Source organism: Aphidius gifuensis, linkage group LG1 (assembly GCF_014905175.1).
Source record: "Aphidius gifuensis isolate YNYX2018 linkage group LG1, ASM1490517v1, whole genome shotgun sequence".
Classification (NCBI taxonomy): domain Eukaryota; kingdom Metazoa; phylum Arthropoda; class Insecta; order Hymenoptera; family Braconidae; genus Aphidius; species Aphidius gifuensis.
In genome coordinates, this window is record NC_057788.1 from 29,499,407 (window position 1) to 29,520,705 (window position 21,299).

General features: G+C 24.1%; 5 protein-coding genes across 5 annotated transcripts; 3 read left to right on the top strand and 2 right to left on the bottom strand.

Moving 5' to 3' along the window:
- The first annotated feature begins 563 nt into the window (after positions 1-563).
- Positions 564-3,270, top strand: LOC122860256. The gene is made up of 4 exons (XM_044163980.1): positions 564-867; positions 962-1,070; positions 1,160-1,671; positions 1,760-3,270. The coding sequence occupies exons 1-4, from the start codon at positions 745-747 to the stop codon at positions 2,390-2,392; spliced, it is 1,377 nt and encodes a 458-aa protein (XP_044019915.1). The 5' UTR covers positions 564-744; the 3' UTR covers positions 2,393-3,270.
- Positions 3,271-5,405: 2,135 nt separating this feature from the next.
- Positions 5,406-9,824, bottom strand: LOC122860255 (cGMP-dependent 3',5'-cyclic phosphodiesterase-like). The gene is made up of 7 exons (XM_044163979.1): positions 9,066-9,824; positions 8,437-8,553; positions 7,338-8,016; positions 7,077-7,258; positions 6,686-6,870; positions 6,065-6,617; positions 5,406-5,970 (listed from the first exon to the last, which is right to left on the bottom strand). Exons 1-7 carry the CDS (start codon positions 9,156-9,158, stop codon positions 5,626-5,628), a joined length of 2,154 nt encoding a protein of 717 aa, XP_044019914.1. The 5' UTR covers positions 9,159-9,824; the 3' UTR covers positions 5,406-5,625.
- Positions 9,825-10,015: 191 nt separating this feature from the next.
- Positions 10,016-13,231, bottom strand: LOC122860258 (kinesin-like protein KIF23). The gene is made up of 2 exons (XM_044163982.1): positions 12,635-13,231; positions 10,016-12,545 (listed from the first exon to the last, which is right to left on the bottom strand). The coding sequence occupies exons 1-2, from the start codon at positions 12,643-12,645 to the stop codon at positions 10,151-10,153; spliced, it is 2,406 nt and encodes an 801-aa protein (XP_044019917.1). The 5' UTR covers positions 12,646-13,231; the 3' UTR covers positions 10,016-10,150.
- Positions 13,225-18,941, top strand: LOC122860257 (protein PFC0760c-like). The gene is made up of 4 exons (XM_044163981.1): positions 13,225-13,443; positions 13,568-13,638; positions 13,719-18,172; positions 18,244-18,941. The coding sequence occupies exons 1-4, from the start codon at positions 13,381-13,383 to the stop codon at positions 18,600-18,602; spliced, it is 4,947 nt and encodes a 1,648-aa protein (XP_044019916.1). The 5' UTR covers positions 13,225-13,380; the 3' UTR covers positions 18,603-18,941.
- LOC122860259 lies at positions 18,624-21,073 on the top strand. The gene is made up of 2 exons (XM_044163983.1): positions 18,624-19,180; positions 19,368-21,073. The coding sequence occupies exons 1-2, from the start codon at positions 19,029-19,031 to the stop codon at positions 20,944-20,946; spliced, it is 1,731 nt and encodes a 576-aa protein (XP_044019918.1). The 5' UTR covers positions 18,624-19,028; the 3' UTR covers positions 20,947-21,073.
- The last annotated feature ends 226 nt before the right edge of the window (positions 21,074-21,299 follow it).

Genomic DNA, 21,299 nt, shown 5'->3' on the forward strand with positions numbered 1-21,299 from the left:
ATGCCCTGGTGAAAATATCTCTCCTGAATTTCTCCGCAATTACTCCGAAATTTTTTTCCGAATTTTCTCCGAATCGACTAGGGTAAAGAAACGTTCGGAAACATTTCTCCGCGATAAAAATACGCGAAAAAACGAGTGAAAAAAAAATTTACCGCAGAGAAATTATATGATTTAGAATTTAAAAACGCTAATTAAATACGATGAATAAATTTATGAAAAAAAAAAAAATAAATCATAAGTAAGTAAATAAATTTTTTTTGTGTAAAAAAAAACTCTCCCTAATGACCCTAATGTAACATATTAAATTTAACATATTATTATCATTATTATTAATTATTATTTTATACGAAAAAATATAAATTAATGTAAATAAGTTACCAAGGAGTAATGTCATTTTGATTCATACATTGAATAATCATAATTTCTTTTTTTTTTTTAAACAATAATTATACGATTTTCTTTAATTTGTCGGTACGCAAACTTTAAATTCCTCAGGGTCCGTTTTCACTCACAGTTTCACGACAGCCAGATTCTGTGAGTGAAAACCGACCCTAAGTTCATGCTGGCTTCGTGTGTGGCTAATATCAGAATCAGCTGTCAATTGACGTTGATCATTGTTTATATTTACTATTTAGTTAAAAACAAAGCTTAAAAATTTTTTATATTTAATACAAGTATACAATTAATGTATTGAGATAAAAAAAAAATTAAAAAAAACTTGGTAATAGTGAATAACAAATTTTAATGTTATCAAATATGAGTAAAGTCAGAAAAAAACGTAAATTAGAGTCGGAAAACCTGTTTTCTAAAAAACGTAAAGTTACAAGTAAAACATCAACACCTTCCTTTAACAAAAAGAATAATGAGGTAAGTCTAAAATATATAACTGCAGTAAAACATGCTTGTAAATTAATTATTGAAGTATTATTGTAAAATGTAAATATTCATTATTATTTTTTAGATATACTATGAGAATCATGATCATTCAATAATTGATTGTGTTCATGACGATTGTCTGGCTGAAATATTCATGTATGTACCAGCATGGGAAAGACCTAAACTTGCATTGGGTATGTGATAAGTACAATATCAATTAATTAATTAATAAAAAAATTTGATTATGATAATGAATATATATGTATAATTTATTTATTTTTAGTATGTCAAAAATGGAAAAGAGTCCTTAATTATTCTTGGGGTAGTAGCAAAAAACTTCAACTAACTCACTGGGAACAAGCTGAGTATTCAAATTGTTTGAAGAAATATTCAACACCCGATGAAAAATTAAGCTTTCTAAATACATTGCTTTATAAATGTGGTCGTTATTTAACACAATTAGACTTGACAGCGTATGGTTATAGTGACATTGTGCCAGTTATTAATGAATATTGTCCAAACCTCGTCAAACTTCGATTGAGATTCGCCTTTGATCACGATAAAATGCTATTTTGTGATGTATTTTCACGTCTATCTAAGCTCAAAGTATTAACAGTTATATTTCAATATCATCTGAGACACCATTCTAAGCTTCATTATTTAATGATTGCATTGGAATCTCTTGCTGACACATTGACTGATCTGACTCTGTTCAATTGGGAAGGTGACGATCACTGTACATCTAAAAGACTTCCTCTCAATATACCCTGTACATTTCCGAAGAGCACCCTTCGTGTAAGTTAAACTTTATATCTATTACAAAAAAAAATCAAAAATATTCTTTCTATTTTTTACATATACTTATGAATAATTATTTCTGCAGGTGCTTCCTCGACTGAAGGCTCTGAAACGATTCGAATTTGGTGGTATTAAAATTTTTCGAGAGTTAAGAGAGTATCTGTTAAATAATAGCGCAATACACGTTATTTCTTATGATCTTTACGTAAAGAAAGTTTTAAAGCTAAATCAGTTAATGTTCAGTATAACTAAATTGGATTTGTTTAGATACCATGTTTTAGACGATAGTTTGTATACTATTGCCAATACCATGAAGCAATTAACAACGCTCAAGATAAATTGTGAATGGATAACTAATGATGGTGTGGTAGCCATTTCAAAGATGAATAATATAACATATCTTTCTTTTTCCGGCAATAATGACAGCATTGATTCCGCATCAATCAAATTGCTCAGAAACTTGAATAAAGTCTTGTTACCAGGCAGCAAAAAAATTAATGATGATGTAGCTATAAAAGTTCTTGAAAATTCACCAAAGATAGCGACGCTTTTTGTTCCGGACTCAAGTGTAACTGTTGAATTTATCAAAAAAGCAGCAGAAATATCAAGAAATCGAAAACAACTTTTGACTTCAGCTGTTTCTTTCATAATTGATATAGAACTATATGAATCGCCATATTTCAAAATTATTTGTGTAAACAACAAATTAAATAATTGACTAATTTTGGTGATTATTCTTGAAGTCGTTGGAAAAGAGTTAGAAGCTCATAAGATGATATTGTCTATTGATAGTCAAGTATTTCCGTCAATGTTTGATCATAAATCCATAAATGAATCAAAAGGTAATCGTGTTATCATTAAAGAGGTTGATGCAGATGTTGTGAAACAAATGTTAGAGTATATTTATACTGAAAAAACACCATAAAAAATTGTTGATTGTGGTCATGATCTCATTGCTGCTGCTAATAAGTATCAATTTGATGATTTAAGAAAAATTTCCGAAAGTAATTTGATAGAACAAATGACAGTTGATAATGCTGTTGATACATTAGTTGTTGCTGATCGTTATGATGCAAAGAATTGAAAAACAACGTTGTTGAATATATCAAACAAATTGTGTCGATTGTTGATTTAGCTGGTTTTAAAGATTTAGAAACAAAAACGCTAATTTAGCTACTGAAATTCTTTACATTTTAATACCCGGAAAATAAAGTATCAAGAAAATAATGACATTTTAATTTATACATTAAATAATCATAATTTCTTTTTTTTTTTTTAAACAATAATTACTCATACATTTTTCTTTAATTTGTCAAGAAAAAAGAAAAAAAATTAATACAGTTAATTTTTTTATGGTCATGGCTTATGTATTTTATTACAATTTTTTTTCTTATTTACTTTTTTTTGTTAAATTTATTAATTTTGATTTTATAAGTATATATTTTTTATTTATAAAAAATTAATATCATGAATCCAAATTTAAAATGTTTATTTTTTATTTAAAAAAATATTAAAATAACAAATGGAAAAAAAATTAAATAGTAAGCATTTTGTCGTTATAAATTAAATGAAAAAAAAAAAAAAAAAAACAAAAAAATGTATCTTGAGGAATTTGCTTGAATTGCCAAGTGTTATTGGATATCGATGCGAAATTATTGAGTAACCGACACTGTAATTAAAACCTCGAGTTGCTGAAAGCCACGAGTTACCACCATTTTCCCATCAATAAAAGAGAATTAAAAAAACAAAAATTGAATTAATACTATTTAAAAAATAAAATGTTAATTAAATGATAATTAAGTTGCAAGTTGTTGACGTCTCGTAAGTTCATTATGAATAATTTTAGATATATCAGGATGACGATGTTGTATAACTGTTGATGTACAATCAATAACTGATGGATCAGCACCAGAATTTATTAATACCTTAACTGTATTTGCAAATCCACTTTCAGCAGCAACTTGAAGAGCTGTTAAACCATCATCATTTGATTGTTCAATGTCATTCAGAAACATATGAATTATTATCACCATCAACATCAGTAATAATTATTTATTGGATCTCGAAGCATGGGGTGTTAAAATAATTGATGTTAGTGGAATTGATTTATCAATTGAAGTTAGAAGTCCAATTGATAGTCCAGTTGGTATTTGGCAATTTAATATTGAAACAACAACTTCTGGTAGTAAAGAACTACCAAATATTTATCAATATGATAAAGATATATATTTGTTATTTAATCCATAGCTTAAAGGTAAAAAAAATCAAAAAACAGATATCCTATTTTATTTATTAAATAAATATTAATATTATGATATTTATTTTATTCATGATTCAAGATGATTTAGTTTATATGGAAAATGAACAGCTACTTGGTGAATATGTACAAACAGACGTTGGTAAAATTTTGGTTGGACCAAATGGTAGTGCACGTGGACGTGAATGGATATTTGGTCAATTTGATGCAAGTGTCCTTCCAGCATGTATGCTGATGTTCGATAAATCTGATATCAAGGCTACATCACAAGGTGATCCGGTCATGGTCGCTCGAACAATATCAAAAAAGGTATTGTAATTTATATTTACAATAATATCTTTTAGCGCACGTACAATATATTTATTATATTATTATGTTTCATTAGGTAAATGCATACAATGCAAATGGCTATAAAGAAGAATTAAATGGTATATTATTTGGTCGTTGGGATGGTGATTATGTTGATGGTGTTGCGCCATCAGCTTGGACTGGAAGTCTACCGATACTTGAACAATATCTTGATACAAATGGTGAATGTGTTAAATATGGACAATGTTGGGTATTTGCTGGTGCTGTTGGTACAATATGTCGTGCGCTTGGTTTACCAACACGTGTTGTTACAAATATAGTATCAGCACATGATACAAATGTATCATTATCAATTAATCATTATTATGATGAAAATATGCAAGAATTACCTGGTGAGTTATGATTCAGTATGGAATTATCATGTATGGAATGATGTATGGATGACAAGACCAGATTTACCAAAAGGATATGGTGGATGGCAAGCTGTTGATGGTACACCACAAGAAGAATCAAATGGTGTTTATCGTTGTGGTCCAGCATCTGTTGAAGCTATTAAATAAGGTGCTGTTGGTTTTAATTATGATGTTACATTTTTAGTATCAACTATTAATGCTGATGTCATTAATTGGAAATTTAAGCTGATCCAACAAATGACCTTGGTTATACACGAATTTAATTAAAGCAGCACTAAAAAATTTATATTAATCATTACAATTGAGATTATTAATTGAACCGATTGATGACGTGAGTAATTATTTACTGACTGAAAATAAAAATAATTTTATAAATAAAAAAGTGTCACTATGTCAGTCGTCAGATAGTTTTTCATTTTACTGCAATATACCACCAAGTACCAACAACAGCACCATTCTAATAATAAGAATAAAAACAACAACAATTGGATATAATTATAAATAAAATGACAACTTGATATAATCAATATTTTTTTTTATTAAACAACTAAATTAAATAAATAAATAATTCATCAATAATTTAATAAATACATTAACAACAATTTCAGCTTAAAAAAAAAAATTATTTAACACAAAATTTGTTGACTATAATAATGATTAATAACTAATTAAGTATTTGGAAAAAAAAATTAACATAAACTTTGGAAATAATTAATAATCTCTTGATAAATAAATATTGACTATTTGAAATAATTATCTAATATAAATAATAAATAAATGCGCCAGCGCAATTAATTTATATAAATTATTAAAACAATTTAAGTTTTCTTTGATAATATCAGCATTATTTTTGCCAATTATTAATATTATTATTATTACTTGTAAAATTTTATTAAATATATCTTATTTGCTTTTTTTTTTTTTTTATTTTTGGTAATGATGCAGGCAATTATTGCTCATTGATAACTAAAATTATTCAATGGAATTTGTGTGTTTTTCATAGGCTTGTAATATTTCCTTTTCGATATTTGTATCAATAAGTATATCCATATTTTTAATTCCTTTTTTACCGTAATCATTAAATATTGGTATGGCAGCAAGCCAAATATCACGATTTTTAATAATTGTATCAACAATAATCTTTGCTTTTGGAAATAATTTAGCTAAATTTTTAAATAATGGTAATACAAGATTTGATATAAATTGTTCTTGTAATTTTGGTATTGATGCTTTTTCCCGATCCATCATTTCAATAGGTGATGTTCCCATACTTTTTTCAAGATCACCTTGTGAAAAAAATTCATCATAAATACGTTCCTAAAACATACAAGTAATAAATAATAAAAATTAACAAAAAAATAAAAAAAAGAATTAAAAATATATATTGATTAAATAATTAATTAATACATACAGCTGTTTTTTTAGATGTTAGCCAATCTTTTGTTTGATCACTTATATCACAACAAGTCATAAACATTGCATTAATTGATTTTTTTTGTTTTAAATCATTTTTATCATATCCATTTTTAATAATTTTATCTTGTATTTCCACTGTACGAAAATGTGATGCTAAATCAGTTGATAATATATTATTTCTTAATAAATCAAGAGCCTCACTGTAATCATCACTTGTTAAACTTTCAAATATATTACAATCTTCAGTATTTAATATACACATTGATTGAGCTAAATGATGTCGTTCCATAACAGAACCTTCTGAGCTATATAAACTAGCAAGTACAGTACCACTTTGTGTTTGAAATGAATTATTTGTACCACGATGATCAATGTCATGACATAAACATGATACAAGAAATACTAATGCTTCAAGTTCTGTCATGTATTTTTCATTTATTAATTTTAAATTTTTCATCATAAGATAAGCAAAATGAGTTACTGAAAATGCATGCAACCAATTATGATATGGTGCATCTCTGTAGCCTTTTTTAACATACAAAATAAATCTATAAAATAAAAATTATTAAATATTAATTTATGCCAGTTGATTAAATAACAATTTAATAGAACTTACTTTATCATTGTTTTTCTTTTTATTCTCCAATGTTTTATAAGATCCAAATCATCAAACATTTTTAACACAAAACAAGGTGTATGTTGTTCTGGTATTGTTTTTGGATTAAATGAAAATTTATCAAAATCTTCAAGTACATGATCAGCATGACAATTTACCACATTCATTACAGAATCTTCTTCAACCTTTTAAAAAAAAAAAAAATAAAAAATAAATTATTTAAACAATAATTATAAATTTTTTCTTTACATTAAATATTACATCAAAAGTCTTATAATTTCAACAATTATTATTACCTCCTGTGTATCAACCAGTAAGCCCAAATGAAATTTAACAATAGTAAATATTTAATATGACAATAATATAATATAATAAATTAAAAAATGTTTACCTGCATGTGATACATCATTAATTCATTACTGAGTTTACTTCTTGCTTGTGAATCTTGTATTTTTTTATAAACAATACTGTGCATTATTGATATACCACAATAAATACTAAATGCCATTGCAACTTCTTCATCACAAATATCAAAATAAAGACCATTAACTTTATTACATAATTGTGCAACACCTTAAATTATAAGAAACATATAATTATTATGTTATTATTTAAATGAATATTACTACATCTTTTTTTTTATTTTATTTACCTACTATTCCTTTTTCATCACGTATTGGAAAACATAATATATTTTTTGTTTTGAATCCAGTTGCTTCATCAAAACCAGAATAAAAAAGTGGATGATTATATGCATCTCTTATATTTAAAAGATTTCCAGATTTTGCAACTTTACCAGCAACACCTTGATCAACTGATAAACGCATTTCATCTGTCATTAATGATTGACCATCAAATACTTTAGCAACAAGTTCATTATTTTCAGTATCCAATAAAAATAATGAACATCTTTCAGCATTTGTTAATCTTCTTGCTTCAATCATTATTTCTTTTAATAAATCTGGTAAATCACCAAGATGTAAAAATAACTTTCTTGATATTCGTAAAAGATCTTGACATTGTTCTTTTAATCTTTTTTCTTCTTCATATTTAAGTGATGATAAAAATAATCCAAGACAATATTTAAAGCATTGTTTTATTATTTTTAAACAATTATCTTTAAAATCAATATCTGTTTGAATATTTACAATACCAACAATAAGTGCAACATTTTTTTTCAATGGATGTCTTATTGCTACACTGAAAAATTGATCTGGTGATGGATTTATAATTGAACTTAATTTTTGTAACAATTCATAATCAAGCTTTGATGGTTCTGGATCCAATGATTTTCTTGTTTTTAATGTTTCATTTAAAATATCATCAGATATCTAAAAAAAATTAACAACATAAATAATTTAAACAATCGAAATAATATTCAAAAATTCATGCTTTTAATTTATCAATTAAAATATTAATTAATTAATACATTCAAAAGATTGTAAAATAAATAAATAATAATTGTTAAATTAATTATTCAAATAGATAATTAAACATCCAAAAGAAAAAGAAAAAAAAAATGAGGAACAAAAAATTATTTAGATTCAGACCTAGAGATAGATGAAGGTATCCAATGATGCCAAAATCTTCATAATAATTATGATGGAATATACTTAATTAATTTTCTGCAATATATTTTAGATTTACAAAAAAAATTAAGCATCTTTTTTGTGAAAAAAAAAAAAACCATAATGTCTATGAATTTAACAATTAAATTATGTATTTATTATTATTTAAAAATTAATTCTCACCGAAAAACGAAGACCCCTGTCGAGAATTTCATCACCAACAACATGAACAACAATTTCTTCTGTTTCTTGTAATATTGGTGCAAGAAATGATAATTTAGCACCAGTTTCATTTTGTATCTATGAATAAATGAAAACATATAAATTAATAATTAAAATTCAATATATAATTTAATTTTTTTTTTTTTTTGTTTGGTAAGTTTAGAAATCTTATTAGCTTGTTGATGACGCATTCATAAATTATTAAGTGAATGAAAAAATCATTAAAATAAATATGTTGATAAGAAATTACCTTCATTTTCATTAATACAAATATTTACATTAAACATTGTATAGTTTACTGAATAATAATAATAATGATGTGTTTTGATTTTGTTAGTTTTATTATTTTAAATAGAAAAAATAAATAAAAATAAAATTTCGAAATAAATTTAATTTTATCAATAGAAATAAATAAATTCGAAAATATTTTTTCCAAGTAAAATAAATAAATAAATAGATATAAAATATTGTAAATTAATTATCATTTTATAAACAGAAAAATCATCAATGAAATTTTGATAAATAAAAATAAATATTTAGACAAATAAAATAATGATAAAATAATATTTTTAAAATTAATTTTTACTCACGTATTTATTCAAATTTTGTTGAACCAAAGTACATGGAAGATCAGCCAAATTTTCAATCAACAAAAGTATTTTATCTTTTTCTTCATGCTCCATATTGAATGTTGATATTTTTAAATTTTTTTTTTAAATATTACTTAATGTATTTTAGGAATTAAAAGAAATAAGAAAAAAAAAAAATTCAACCTTCAAAGTAGACTTTTTTCAAGCATGGTAAATTTATGTCACAACTAAATACCACAACATTCCTCACATTTTTTTTTTCTCAATTTAAATAAATGATTTAATTGAAACTTGTGCTGATTTATTTTTTCATAAAAAAAAATTATAGAAAATATATATACCTATTTGTAATACTGACGAAAATAAAATCGATTATTATTAAATTTTTTTTTCTTTAAACAAAAAAAACCGACTAAAAAATTAATAATTTTCAGTTTTTTTAACTGGCAAAAATAAATTTATTTACGCCGTAAATTTATAAATAATAAAGTTAATAAATTATGTTAATGTTTTTATATTATTTATTGATAAAAAAAAAAAAATTTTTAACAACTAATTTGATGGATGAGCAGAGAGAATTACAACTGACCCGATCAAAGACACACGACGAAATAAAATGAAAAAAATAAAATAAATTTAATAACAGAATAAAAACAAACAGTCTTGTACTCTTGTCAACTGTTTACTTGTGTGTGTCTTCAATAATAATAAATAAATAAATAAATCTACATGGAAATAAAAACGTGACAGAGGGGGGAAAGGGTTAAAAAAAAAAAACATGGCAACGAAAAAGCGGGAAAATCAAAAGCTAATTGATGCAACACTATTAAAAATAAAAAATAAATAAACAAAATAATTTAAAAAAGCAAAAAAATAATTGTTATTATTAATTAATTAATAACAATAATAATTATCAAAAAAAAATATATATAATAAATAATTTCAAGTGATTTTTTGAGTAAAAAAAATATTGCTTTTATTTTTTTTTTTTAAATATTACATTATTAATTAAAAAAAATAATAATAATACTATTATTGAATTAAATAAAAGCTAATGAGTATTATTAATTTATATTAATTTAATATTAACGATTAACTCGTGTTCGTTTATTATCACTTGAAATATTTTCAATGTCATATTTATTACTTGATCTTTTTTTTCCAATAATTGGTGAAGTTTGTTTTAAATTTTCAATATTACTTATCACTTCAATGACATCATCAGAATCATGTTCTCGAGAATTTAAACAATACCTTGATTTATTATTGTTGTTTTTTAAATTAGACTGCATCACTGTTTTAACTGGTTCCCTTGTTTGATGAGGCAATTTGGGAGCAGCACTTTGTGATCTTCTATTACGTCGATTATAATAAACAGTTTGTTTATTTTTTTTTGAATCAATTATTGTTGATTGTTGTTTATTCCATTTACTAACTGCATCATGTACATTAACATTATTTTCTTCAACAATTGTTGATACTGGTATATCTAATACTTCTTGTGTACGACGTAATTTATCTTCTAAATTTTTCTTTTCCACTGTTACTTTATGAGTTCCATTTTCAATTAATTTTTTTTGTTCATTTTTAATTTTATTTATTTCATTTTTATAATTTAAATCATAGTCTTTTATTAATTTAGCTTGATTTAACTGAGCTTGATTTAACAAATGATCTTTATTACTTGATTCTTGTTTAAGTGTTTTAATTAATTCATCTGATTTTTTTAATTTACTTAAAAGTTTATCATTTTGTGTCTCAGTACCACTAACATGTGTACAATATTTATTAAGTTGTTCTTTTTGTTTTTCAGCACAATTTTTTAATAAATTATTATCAACTCTAAGCTCAATATTATGTCTCTCAACATTTTTTAATATTTGATTAAAATTATTATTTTTAACAGACAAATCAGCTTGTAGAGTATTTTTTTTATCAATTCTTTGATGTAAAAAGTTTATTATATTTTTTATTGTTGTATCATCATGTGGATTATTAATTTCAACATCAGGAAATGATATATCAAAATTATAATTTATATTATTATTATTATCATTGTTAATATTAATTTTATCTTTTATTATTTTGTTGTAAGCTAGTCTTCGTCCAGGTGTAAATCCCATGTCAATTTTTTGTACATTTGTTTTATTTGTTTGTACATCTTGTGTTATTTCAGAAAATTTAATAACTTGTATTGTTTCATCATAATCATCATTACTTGGATTAATACAAATAATCATTTTAACACTGCCATCACCATCAAAAAAATTTTTAAATAATTGTGTTAATTTTGAATCTCTGTATGGTACTATTTTATTTGTTCCATTAATTTGATTATCACGTAATATTTCTAAACATGTTCTTAATGTCATTAATGAATTATTAATATTACCAGCTTCACGTAATCTTTGACCAGTATTATTTGTTCTATTTGTTCTTTCTGAACCAGCAAGATCAACAAGTGACAATTGACTAATACGAATAACTCTTTTATCATTTATAATATTTTCACCATCACAATCAAGTGGTGCTTGTACAAGTCTTATTGTAAATACTGAATGTGAACGACTTGATTCAGCATTTAATACTGTATGTGCAACTCTACGTTTTTTTTGTCCACGACAAAATACTTTAAATGCATCATCTGAACTTGTTACTTCAACTTCAGTAACACCATGAACAAACATATGTTTATTACCATCATCTTTAATTGATTTTGATTGTAAAATATTTCCTCTTGGTTCATCTGATTCATCCAAAAGATCATAAACACCTTTGTTGTAAATTTCAACGTATGTTACAAAAACAGCATACAAATTATCTTGATCAATTTGGATTATTTGTGATTCATCACATTCTTTTGTATACAATTGATTATTCATATCAGCATCACTATCATTGGCAATTGTTTTTTTTGCTTTTTTAGCATTTTTTGGTGCTGTTAATGCTGCATTTATTTCAGCTTGACGATCTAACAGTGCATCATTATCATTTTGTATATCAAAACCATTCATTTTATCTGATTTAAATATATATTTTTTAGCTTGATTATTTTTTATGCTGTTAAATAATACATCAAGACAACGTGGCATCATCCCAATGTCATTTTTATCACCAGTCATTGTGTATGTTTTACCACTACCAGTTACACCATATGTAAATAATAATGAATTTTTACCAGTTAATAAATTTTCAACAAATGGCAATGCAACTTCATTGAATACTATTTTTTGTGTTGCATCATCTTCAAATATTTTTGTAAATGATGTTTCTATATCTTTATTATTACTACGATAATTAACAGATGATTCTGGTGGTGTTATTAATATTGTTGTTGGTGATATTATTTTTATACATGATTCATCTGTTAATTTTTGCATTGGCCTTATTCTACAATAAACTTTAACTGGATCTTTTGATGAGATATTTATATTTCTTGGTTTTATCGGTTTTTTTGCCGACAAAGGCATTTTTGTTCGTCTAAAAAAATAATTATATATTAGTTTTATTAACAACTTATGATAACCTCAACTTGATTAAATATTTATTAATAATTTTAATATACTTACGAAGATTTCATAGTTGTTTATTGACTTGTAGTTTATATTCTTTGTCATTAGAATAATTTATTTGACAATTATTACCTTAGGTGTTTTTTATTTTATATTGTTTGCATTAGTGTTTTGTTTTTAACTAAATAATAAATACAATATTAACATGCCACCAACATGTGGATGTGTCATGTGTGTTCAACAAAATACTTGGAAAAACAAAAACAAAACCAAAATGGCGTTTAAAATATAAACAAAAATAAAAAAAAAAAAAGAATTGTTATTATTTATCAATTTTTTTTAGTATTATTAATTGCTATTCTTAATTTAGTATTTTTAATATTTCTTTTTTTTAATTATTAATTTTATGCATACACCATATGTAAATAATTGTAAATAATAACGACCAAAATGGCGCTTAGAATATAAACAAAAACAAAAAAAAAAAAAAAAAAGGATTTTTATTATTTAAATATTTTTGTTTATCGTTTATTAATAATTAATATATTTTTTTCATTAATCTTAATTTAGTATTGTTAATGTTTTTTTGTTATTTTTTCTTTAATTATTAACAATTTTAATTTTGTGCATAAACAGTAATGAAAATTGGACTTTATATTATTGAGGTTAGGTTTATGTTCACATGTAGATTCGTAATAACAACGTTTAAGTGGTTTTAATATTATGGAGTAATGAGTATGTCAAGTTTAATAAATAATAGTATATAATTCAATTGTTTAACAAGTTAATAATTTATTTTGACAATGGAAAATATTAAAAGTCCCTCATCTTCAGAGGAAACTCCTTCTGGAGTCATCACTTTTGGAGTAAGTATTTTTTCAAAATGAAAAACAAAGTGCATTGGTTTTACACTACCTGCAACCGGTTTTGTTTATATTTATTTTTTTAATTATAATGTACCTATAATTTAATAATAATTTTTTATTACAGGATGAAGATCCAAAATTAATTGCGTTGAGAGAAGAATTTTTAAATCTTAAAAAAAAAATTATTACATCTAAGTAAGTACTACTTGAATGGTTTTTATTTTTATTTTTTTTTGCTAGTAATATTATTAGTAATGTAAATATTTTTGTTATAGTGATTTATTGTCTATGGTTAATGAACAAACAGATAAAACAAAAAAGCTTGAAAGAAAAAATGGTGAAATGAAAATTAAATATGAAAATGATCTAAAAAAACAAGAAACAGTTTGGAAAACAAAAAATCTCAAGTTAAACGAAGAAATAGAAGAACTTACAAAAAAGTTAAATAAAAATGGTTTTAAAAAAAATGAGAGTGAAGTTGAAAAATTAGCATGTGAGGTAGCTAAAAAAAATCAAGAAATAGAAAGATTAAATCGTCAAATAAAAAAAATAGAAGATACACATGATGAAAAAGTAATAACAATGACATGTGAATTACAAGCTTATGAAAATAAATTAAAAGAATATGAAAATGAAAAAGTTAAATTAACAAAAATCAATCAATCATTAAATGATATGCTTGGAATTGAGTCATCAACAAAGAAAAGAAAAAAAACAACTAAATTTCCATCACCACGAGTTAAAAATAAATCAATTGATTTAGATTTAAATTTAATTGATGATTCTGATATTATTATACCAAATACAATTGATGATAATCAACAATCACTTGTCAGAGATATTAAATTATCTCCAACTTATGATGAAAATAATCTTCCAAGTTTATCATCAATGATAGATTTAAATGAAGAAAAACCATCCATAGATTTATCAAAAATATTAATAACAATTCCATCTGATTTTAAAGCTGATATACCAATAAAATGTGACCAGTCAACAATGACTGATGATTTAAATAAATCATTATTTATCAATGATGTTGATAATAATCTTCCAAGTTTATCATCAACAACAAATTCAAATAACAATAAACAATTAGTCGATTTATCAAATATATTAACAACAACTCCAACAAATTTACCAATTAAAACTGATCAATCCACAATGACTGATTCATTGGTCGATGAAAAAGTTAAACCAGAAAGAAATAATCAGTCAACAATGACTGATGAGCCAATAAATAATTCATTAGTCGACGAAAAACCTAAATCAGAAATGAATGATCAGTCAACAATGACTGATGAATTAATAAATAATTTATTGATTGATGAAAAAATTAACCCAGAAAGAAATGATCAGTCAACGATGACTGATGAGTTAATAAATACAAATAAATCATTAATTGAGGAACAAATTGAACCAATAAAATGTGATCAACCAACTGATAAATTAATAAAAAAAAATAAAATTAATTTATTGTTTGGTGATGATACAGATAAAGATGAAGATGATGAGGATAATGAGGATGATAATAATGATAATGTTCCCAGTTTATCATTAACAACAACAACATCAAATTTCAATAGAGATAAACAACAAACTAATGTATCAAAAATTCCAACCAATTCAACAATTGATAGAGAAATACAGACTTGTGAAATAAATAAACCAAAACAATGTAATCAATCAAAAATGACTGATGAATTAATTGATAATTCTACCAATGATATTTATCCATTATTTTGTAATAAATGTAAAATTCCTATTGGTGCAAGAGCTGTTGATATAATTGTTGAAACAATGAAAGTATTGCCACCTCCATTGGTACCTGAATTTTCAAAGTCTCCAGTTAAATCAAAGTCTTCAAGAAATATTGAAAATAATTCTAGCTCATCAGTTGTTAATGAAAATATTAGTTTGAATGTAGCAAATAATTCAAAACGTCTTGATGATATTGAAAGAAGGTTAAAAATTTGTGAAGAATATCGTGCTGCTCCAGCAGTTGATAATTTTGATACTTTTACTCAATATCTTGCTAGAGTAGCAAATATAGCAGGATCACATAGAACAGAAGAACCATCAACATCATCATCAGTTTATCGTGAAAAAAGAAAAATTGATCAGTTAAAAATACAAAAAACAACATCACGAAAAAGAAAATTAAGTGCAATTAATTGTTACGATGATACTAGCTATGATAATGATGATAATTTTGATGATTCATTGAGGCTATCAGACAATATTAATGGTAGTTATGAAGAAGGTATAAATCGTCATGATTTTAATGATTCAAATATCAATAATAATGTACTGCACAATGGTTTAAATCAATTTTCTAAAATTATTACTAATAATAAAACAAGAACCACAGTGGGAATTCATAGACCATCAGGTAGTAATGAAAATAATTTAAACACAATGCTAGATGAAAGTCCAAGAGGTAAAAAAAGAAAAAATTCAGTACCAGATGATGTACAACCATTAAAAAAATTAATAACTACAAAAAAACAGGGAAATATTATTAAAAAATGTAATAATTTAAGAAAAAATAGTTCAGGTATGGTTCCAATTATTATGAAAACAAATAAAAATAATAATGAAGTGATTGAAAATCAAGTTGATGAACCACCTGAACCAGATTTACCCTGTAAAAAAAAAATAAGAAAAGCTCATACATCTAAGGCTAATGTAATTGAAGATAATCAAATAATTGATGACAATAAAATTCATGATAAATCAATTGTTAAAACATTGTTTGAAAAACGAATAACAAGATCAGACAAGCAAAATTGTATTCAAAATAATACAAGTATTAAAAGTGTTGAAAAAAAATCTGTCAAGTCTGGTGGTAATGTTGTTGATAGTAATAAAGTGAATGATGTTAAGAAAAATTTAAACGTTGATCTAAATGATGATAAGAATAATCAATTAACTGAGCCAGTTGCCAAAGATGTTGAGGAAAAAAATATTGTAGAAAGTGAGAGTGAAATGAAAACAGAAAAAGCAAATGAAATTGACAAAAATAATGATAAAATTGAAGAAAATAATAAAGCATGTGATTTAAATTTAACTCCTGAAGACGTAGTTGATGAAGAAAAAAGTGAAGTAAAAAATTTAAATGAAACAAAGGATGATATAGAAATGACAGAAGAAACAAATAAACAAGAGATTGATGAACCAAATGAAAACAAAGAAATTGACAATAATGTTTTACAAGTGTCTGAAGAAAAAATAGAACCCATGGATATTACAAACTGTTCATCAGAAAATTTAGATGATAAAAAAATTGCTTTAAAAGATTTAGATACAAATAGCTTAGAAATAGAACAAATGGAATATAATAATGACAGATTAATCGATGATCTTAACCTGACAGACAGTGAAGATGAACTTGAAGTAAGCTGTCCATCAAAAGATCTAGATGATAAAAAATTAGCTTTAAAAGATTTAGATACAAATAGTTTATTAGTAGAAAATCAATTAATAAAAAATAAAGTTGAAATAGAAAAAGATCTTGATATGTCAGGCAGTGAAGGTGAACTTGAAATATCAATGGCTACAGATGATTTATCAGAGCCACCAATTGAACAAGATATTATTTTCGAAGAAAATAAAATACTAGAAAACTTATCAAGTCCTGACAAACTGTTAGAATCACCGTCACCAAAAAAATTCAAGTCACCAATAAAACCACCAGTGCCTTGTTCACGAGAATTAAGAAATCGTCGAGTATCAACAAGTCCAAATGAGCCAACATCATCAAGCTCAAAAAAAACAATTCAATGTTACTTGAATGAATATTTACAAAAAAATAAAGATCATACAAAACAAATAAAACCATTATTAAAAGGTAAAAGTCTTCAAATTGCTGTATCTTATAAAGAAAAATTTGAAAATATTATAAAAAATGAATTGAACACGTTGATAAATCATCCTGAATGGAATAAAGATATTCAAGAGTCAGTAACATTAAATTTAGTTAATACAAACAATCAACGACTTGTTGCAAAATGTATAGTTGAATTATTAAATGACAAATCAACAGATGAAGATGATGATGATGATAAATTAGATAAAAGTTATTCACCACCAGCTCCATTGATGACTGTTAAAGAACAAAAAATAATATGTTTAATAGTTAATATTGAAAATAAAATGCCAGATATATTTTCATGGATTTATAAAACAATTGAAAAAATTTTATTTACACTTAATAATACAAAGATAAATAAAAATTCATGTTTATCAAGAATTTATGTTGTATTATCTAAAATTAAAAAAGACAGAGAACGTGTTAGAATAATGTGTTGTGATGCATTATATTGTTTAAAATTAAATGCATTACATATTATACATTCGGCAATAACAACTTGGCCAGAAGTATTGCCATTTTATGATTCAAATAAAGAACAATATTTAATGTGTTCTATTGCTCATATTATAACATCTGATACACAAGATAATACACAGATAATACAAGTTAAAAAAATGATAAAAGATTATTATAAATATCCATGTAAAAGTGATGATCCAATGTCAACTAGTATAACAAATATGTTAATTAATGCATTTATTTTAAAACCTGATATAGAAATTAAAACAGCAATTATTTTACTTGCTAAAAAAGAAGATTGTCATTGGACATATAAAAATATTATTCCAAGATTAATTGAAATTATTTGTGATAAAAAAAATCCAATGATTATTGGTGATGCTGTTAAATTAATTGGTAATTTATTTTTATATTATTTATTTATTTTTATATGTGATTGTTATATATTTGTTTTTTTCTTCTTGCAGGATCTATATTGAGAAGTTTTCCAGTTCCTGATGATGGAACTGTTGGGAAAATTATTGATCAGCTACGTTATCTGATTGATGTTGGTCCAACTTCACCTGATATACAAGAAAGTTTGATAACAGCACTTTTAAGTTTATCACGTTTTAGATTTGATGATGTTGCTAGGACAGTCATGAACTGGGAACCTCCTGGTGGTGTTTTATCACCAATTTTACAAGAACAATTTGATGCTTTTTTTAAATTACGTAGTGCTGATAGTTGGACAAAAATTAAAAACAAAACTCAAAAATTTAGTAAAACTAAACATTTTTTACCAGCTTGTACAAATTTAATTGAAGCATTACAATTGAAAGAATAAATTTTTTAATTATTAGCGCTGGTCGCAATTATTATAGGTATAGGATTAATTATTTAAATTTAAAACAAAAGAATTATTTACATAAAACCAAGATGGCAGAGTGTATCATGTACAAAAGTTAAATTTGCTAAATCGAATGAACAGTTTAGGTTTTTTTTTTATTCAATTAAACATTTAATAATTTATTAGTATTTCAAGTTGGCATTTATTTTTTTTTTTTTTGTTATAAACAATTATTTTTGTAATTTATTATTTGCGCATGTGCAGTAATTGCACAACAAAGGCTCCATATTTTTTTTTTACACGAGAGAAAAAAAAATAATAGAATATCGACGCTTGTTGTTTTTGACAATAACAACTTATGAACAATCACAAAAATATTATTGTACTTTTTTGTAAATATTTATTATAATAAAAATAGCAACAATGGAAAATATGTGTTGTATTGCTGATTGTCACAATACTGAGTCAATTGATAGTAATGATAATAAAAATAGAAATTTAAGATTTTACAATTTTCCAAATGAACTTGAAATTAAAAAACGACAATTATGGTTAAATGCCATAAGACCACATATGTAAGTAGCTATTTGTTAATAAAATTACTAGCTAAAAATATATATTTTTAATAACAATTAATTTTTTTTTATATATAAAAATGAGAAAAATAAATGTACAACAAAAATTGAGGTTATGTTGACAAATAGTAGATAAACATAAAAATCATAGAGTAAAAATAAAATAATTAATAAATTTAAATTACAGGCGACCTTGTTATAAAATGACACCAAAAATAAAAATTTGTAGTATTCATTTTTTGAATAATAAAAAAGATGATGATCCAGAAAGTCCATCATACATACCAAGATTATTTTCAAGTCATAAAAAAAAAGTTTTAAAACCTAAAGTTGTATCAGTTGAAAAATCTGGTCCAATTATTAAAAAATTAAAGCTAGCACATAATGTAAAAATGAATGATGATACAAATAATACAAATGAAGATGTCACACCAATAAAAACACCAACAGCACCATCATCAACAGCAATAACACCAACGACAATAACAAAAACAGCAATAACACCAACATCAATAATAAAAACAGCAATAACACCAACAGCAACAACAAAAACAACAACAACAACAACACAAGAAGTATCAAAAATACCAGAAGTAATCACAAAACAAAAAAAAAATCATGAATATTTTGAAGAACTTATGAAAATATTTGGTAATTCATCAGAAGAAAGTCAAACAGAACCATTAATTAATATGAAACCAGAATTAATATGTTTTTCATGTACACTTAAATGTGAAAATGGTATAAATACAGCTGAAACACAAGCAATACTAGAAACTCAACAAATAGAAACACCAATAATAAAACCTCAAAATATTATAAATAAACAAAACAAGATAATTGTTATAACAAAAAATATTGAAAATGAATATTGTAAAATTCAAAAACCATTATCAAAAGTACCTGGTTTTTATGGCTATCAATCATTAAATAATAATGGAAAATTTATTGAATTTTGTGGTGTTACAAAAAATGTATTTATGAAAATATTACCAATGATGCCAGAAATTAATTATATTAATTTAAATAAAGAAGATAAATTAATGATATTTTTAATGAAACTTAAACTTGGTTTACCATTTTCAACATTGTCAGTATTATTTAATATTGAACGTGAATATTTAAAGCAATTATTTATAACATCAATTAAATCATTACGTCCACAATTATGTGATTATATTAATTGGCCACATAAAGCATTTGTACGTACACATTTACCAATAATATTTAGAGATAGATATATTAATGCACGTGTTATTATTGATATTATTGAAGTTAATATTGATGATGAAAATAATGAAGCAAATGGTCTCATTGAAGTTGATGGTTCAAATCAATTTAAAGTATTACTTGGCTATACACCAGATGGTTATATATCATTTAAATCAAGAATATATGCTGGTATTGCAACTGATTATAGAATAATACATAATTCTGGTTTATTAGATCAAATTGAAGAAAGTGATCTTGTATTAACCAGAAAAATGTATCAAAATTTACAGCCATTTCTTGAAGATATTAATGCTGGTTTTTCTTGTCCATTACAATTTGCTGAAAAATTATTACAAAAACAAAATAATAATCAGTATCTTGTTGTTAAAAATGTTGCTAATCGTATTGATGATATACTTAGAAAAATTAAAATATTTCGTACATTTAAATCTATGCCAAATGAATTATTTAGATTTACTGATTATATATTTACTGTTATTGTTGGTTTACATAATTTGGCGTTTCCATCATGTGAAGATTATAAAAATGATTAGTTTTAATAATTAAAAAAAAAAAAAAAAAATGTACATAAATCTTTTGTTAAAGATTAAACAAAAATAATTATATAATTTTAAAAAAAATTATCAATACAATTTTTAATTAAAAAAATAAGAAAATAAATAATTCTTTTTTTTTTTTACAAAAAAAGAAATAAATATATTTTTTTTTTATTGTATAAATTAAATGTTTTTTTTTTTTTTTTTTTTATTAATAATAATTTAAATAATATTATAATTATTTATAAATTTATATTTTTTTATTTTAACCAATTAAAATTAAATACCGGCATAAACAGCCAATAAAAAAAAATTATCAAAGTCACGTGTAAACGCCATTTAATAACCTA

Bases quoted from the DNA above. Each gene is read 5' to 3' on its own strand.
- LOC122860256 (XM_044163980.1), top strand. From the start codon at position 745: ATGTTATCAAATATGAGTAAAGTCAGAAAAAAACGTAAATTAGAGTCG. The intron at 868-961 runs GTAAGTCTAAAA...ATTATTTTTTAG, and splicing joins TTAACAAAAAGAATAATGAG to ATATACTATGAGAATCATGA. The intron at 1,672-1,759 runs GTAAGTTAAACT...TTATTTCTGCAG, and splicing joins TTCCGAAGAGCACCCTTCGT to GTGCTTCCTCGACTGAAGGC.
- LOC122860255 (XM_044163979.1), bottom strand. From the start codon at position 9,158: ATGGAGCATGAAGAAAAAGATAAAATACTTTTGTTGATTGAAAATTTG. The intron at 8,554-9,065 runs GTGAGTAAAAAT...ATTTATTCATAG, and splicing joins AACAAAATTTGAATAAATAC to ATACAAAATGAAACTGGTGC. The intron at 5,971-6,064 runs GTATGTATTAAT...TGTATGTTTTAG, and splicing joins TAACATCTAAAAAAACAGCT to GAACGTATTTATGATGAATT.
- LOC122860257 (XM_044163981.1), top strand. From the start codon at position 13,381: ATGGAAAATATTAAAAGTCCCTCATCTTCAGAGGAAACTCCTTCTGGA. The intron at 13,639-13,718 runs GTAAGTACTACT...TTTTTGTTATAG, and splicing joins AAAAAAATTATTACATCTAA to TGATTTATTGTCTATGGTTA. The intron at 18,173-18,243 runs GTAATTTATTTT...TTCTTCTTGCAG, and splicing joins TGATGCTGTTAAATTAATTG to GATCTATATTGAGAAGTTTT.
- LOC122860259 (XM_044163983.1), top strand. From the start codon at position 19,029: ATGGAAAATATGTGTTGTATTGCTGATTGTCACAATACTGAGTCAATT. The intron at 19,181-19,367 runs GTAAGTAGCTAT...TTTAAATTACAG, and splicing joins AATGCCATAAGACCACATAT to GCGACCTTGTTATAAAATGA.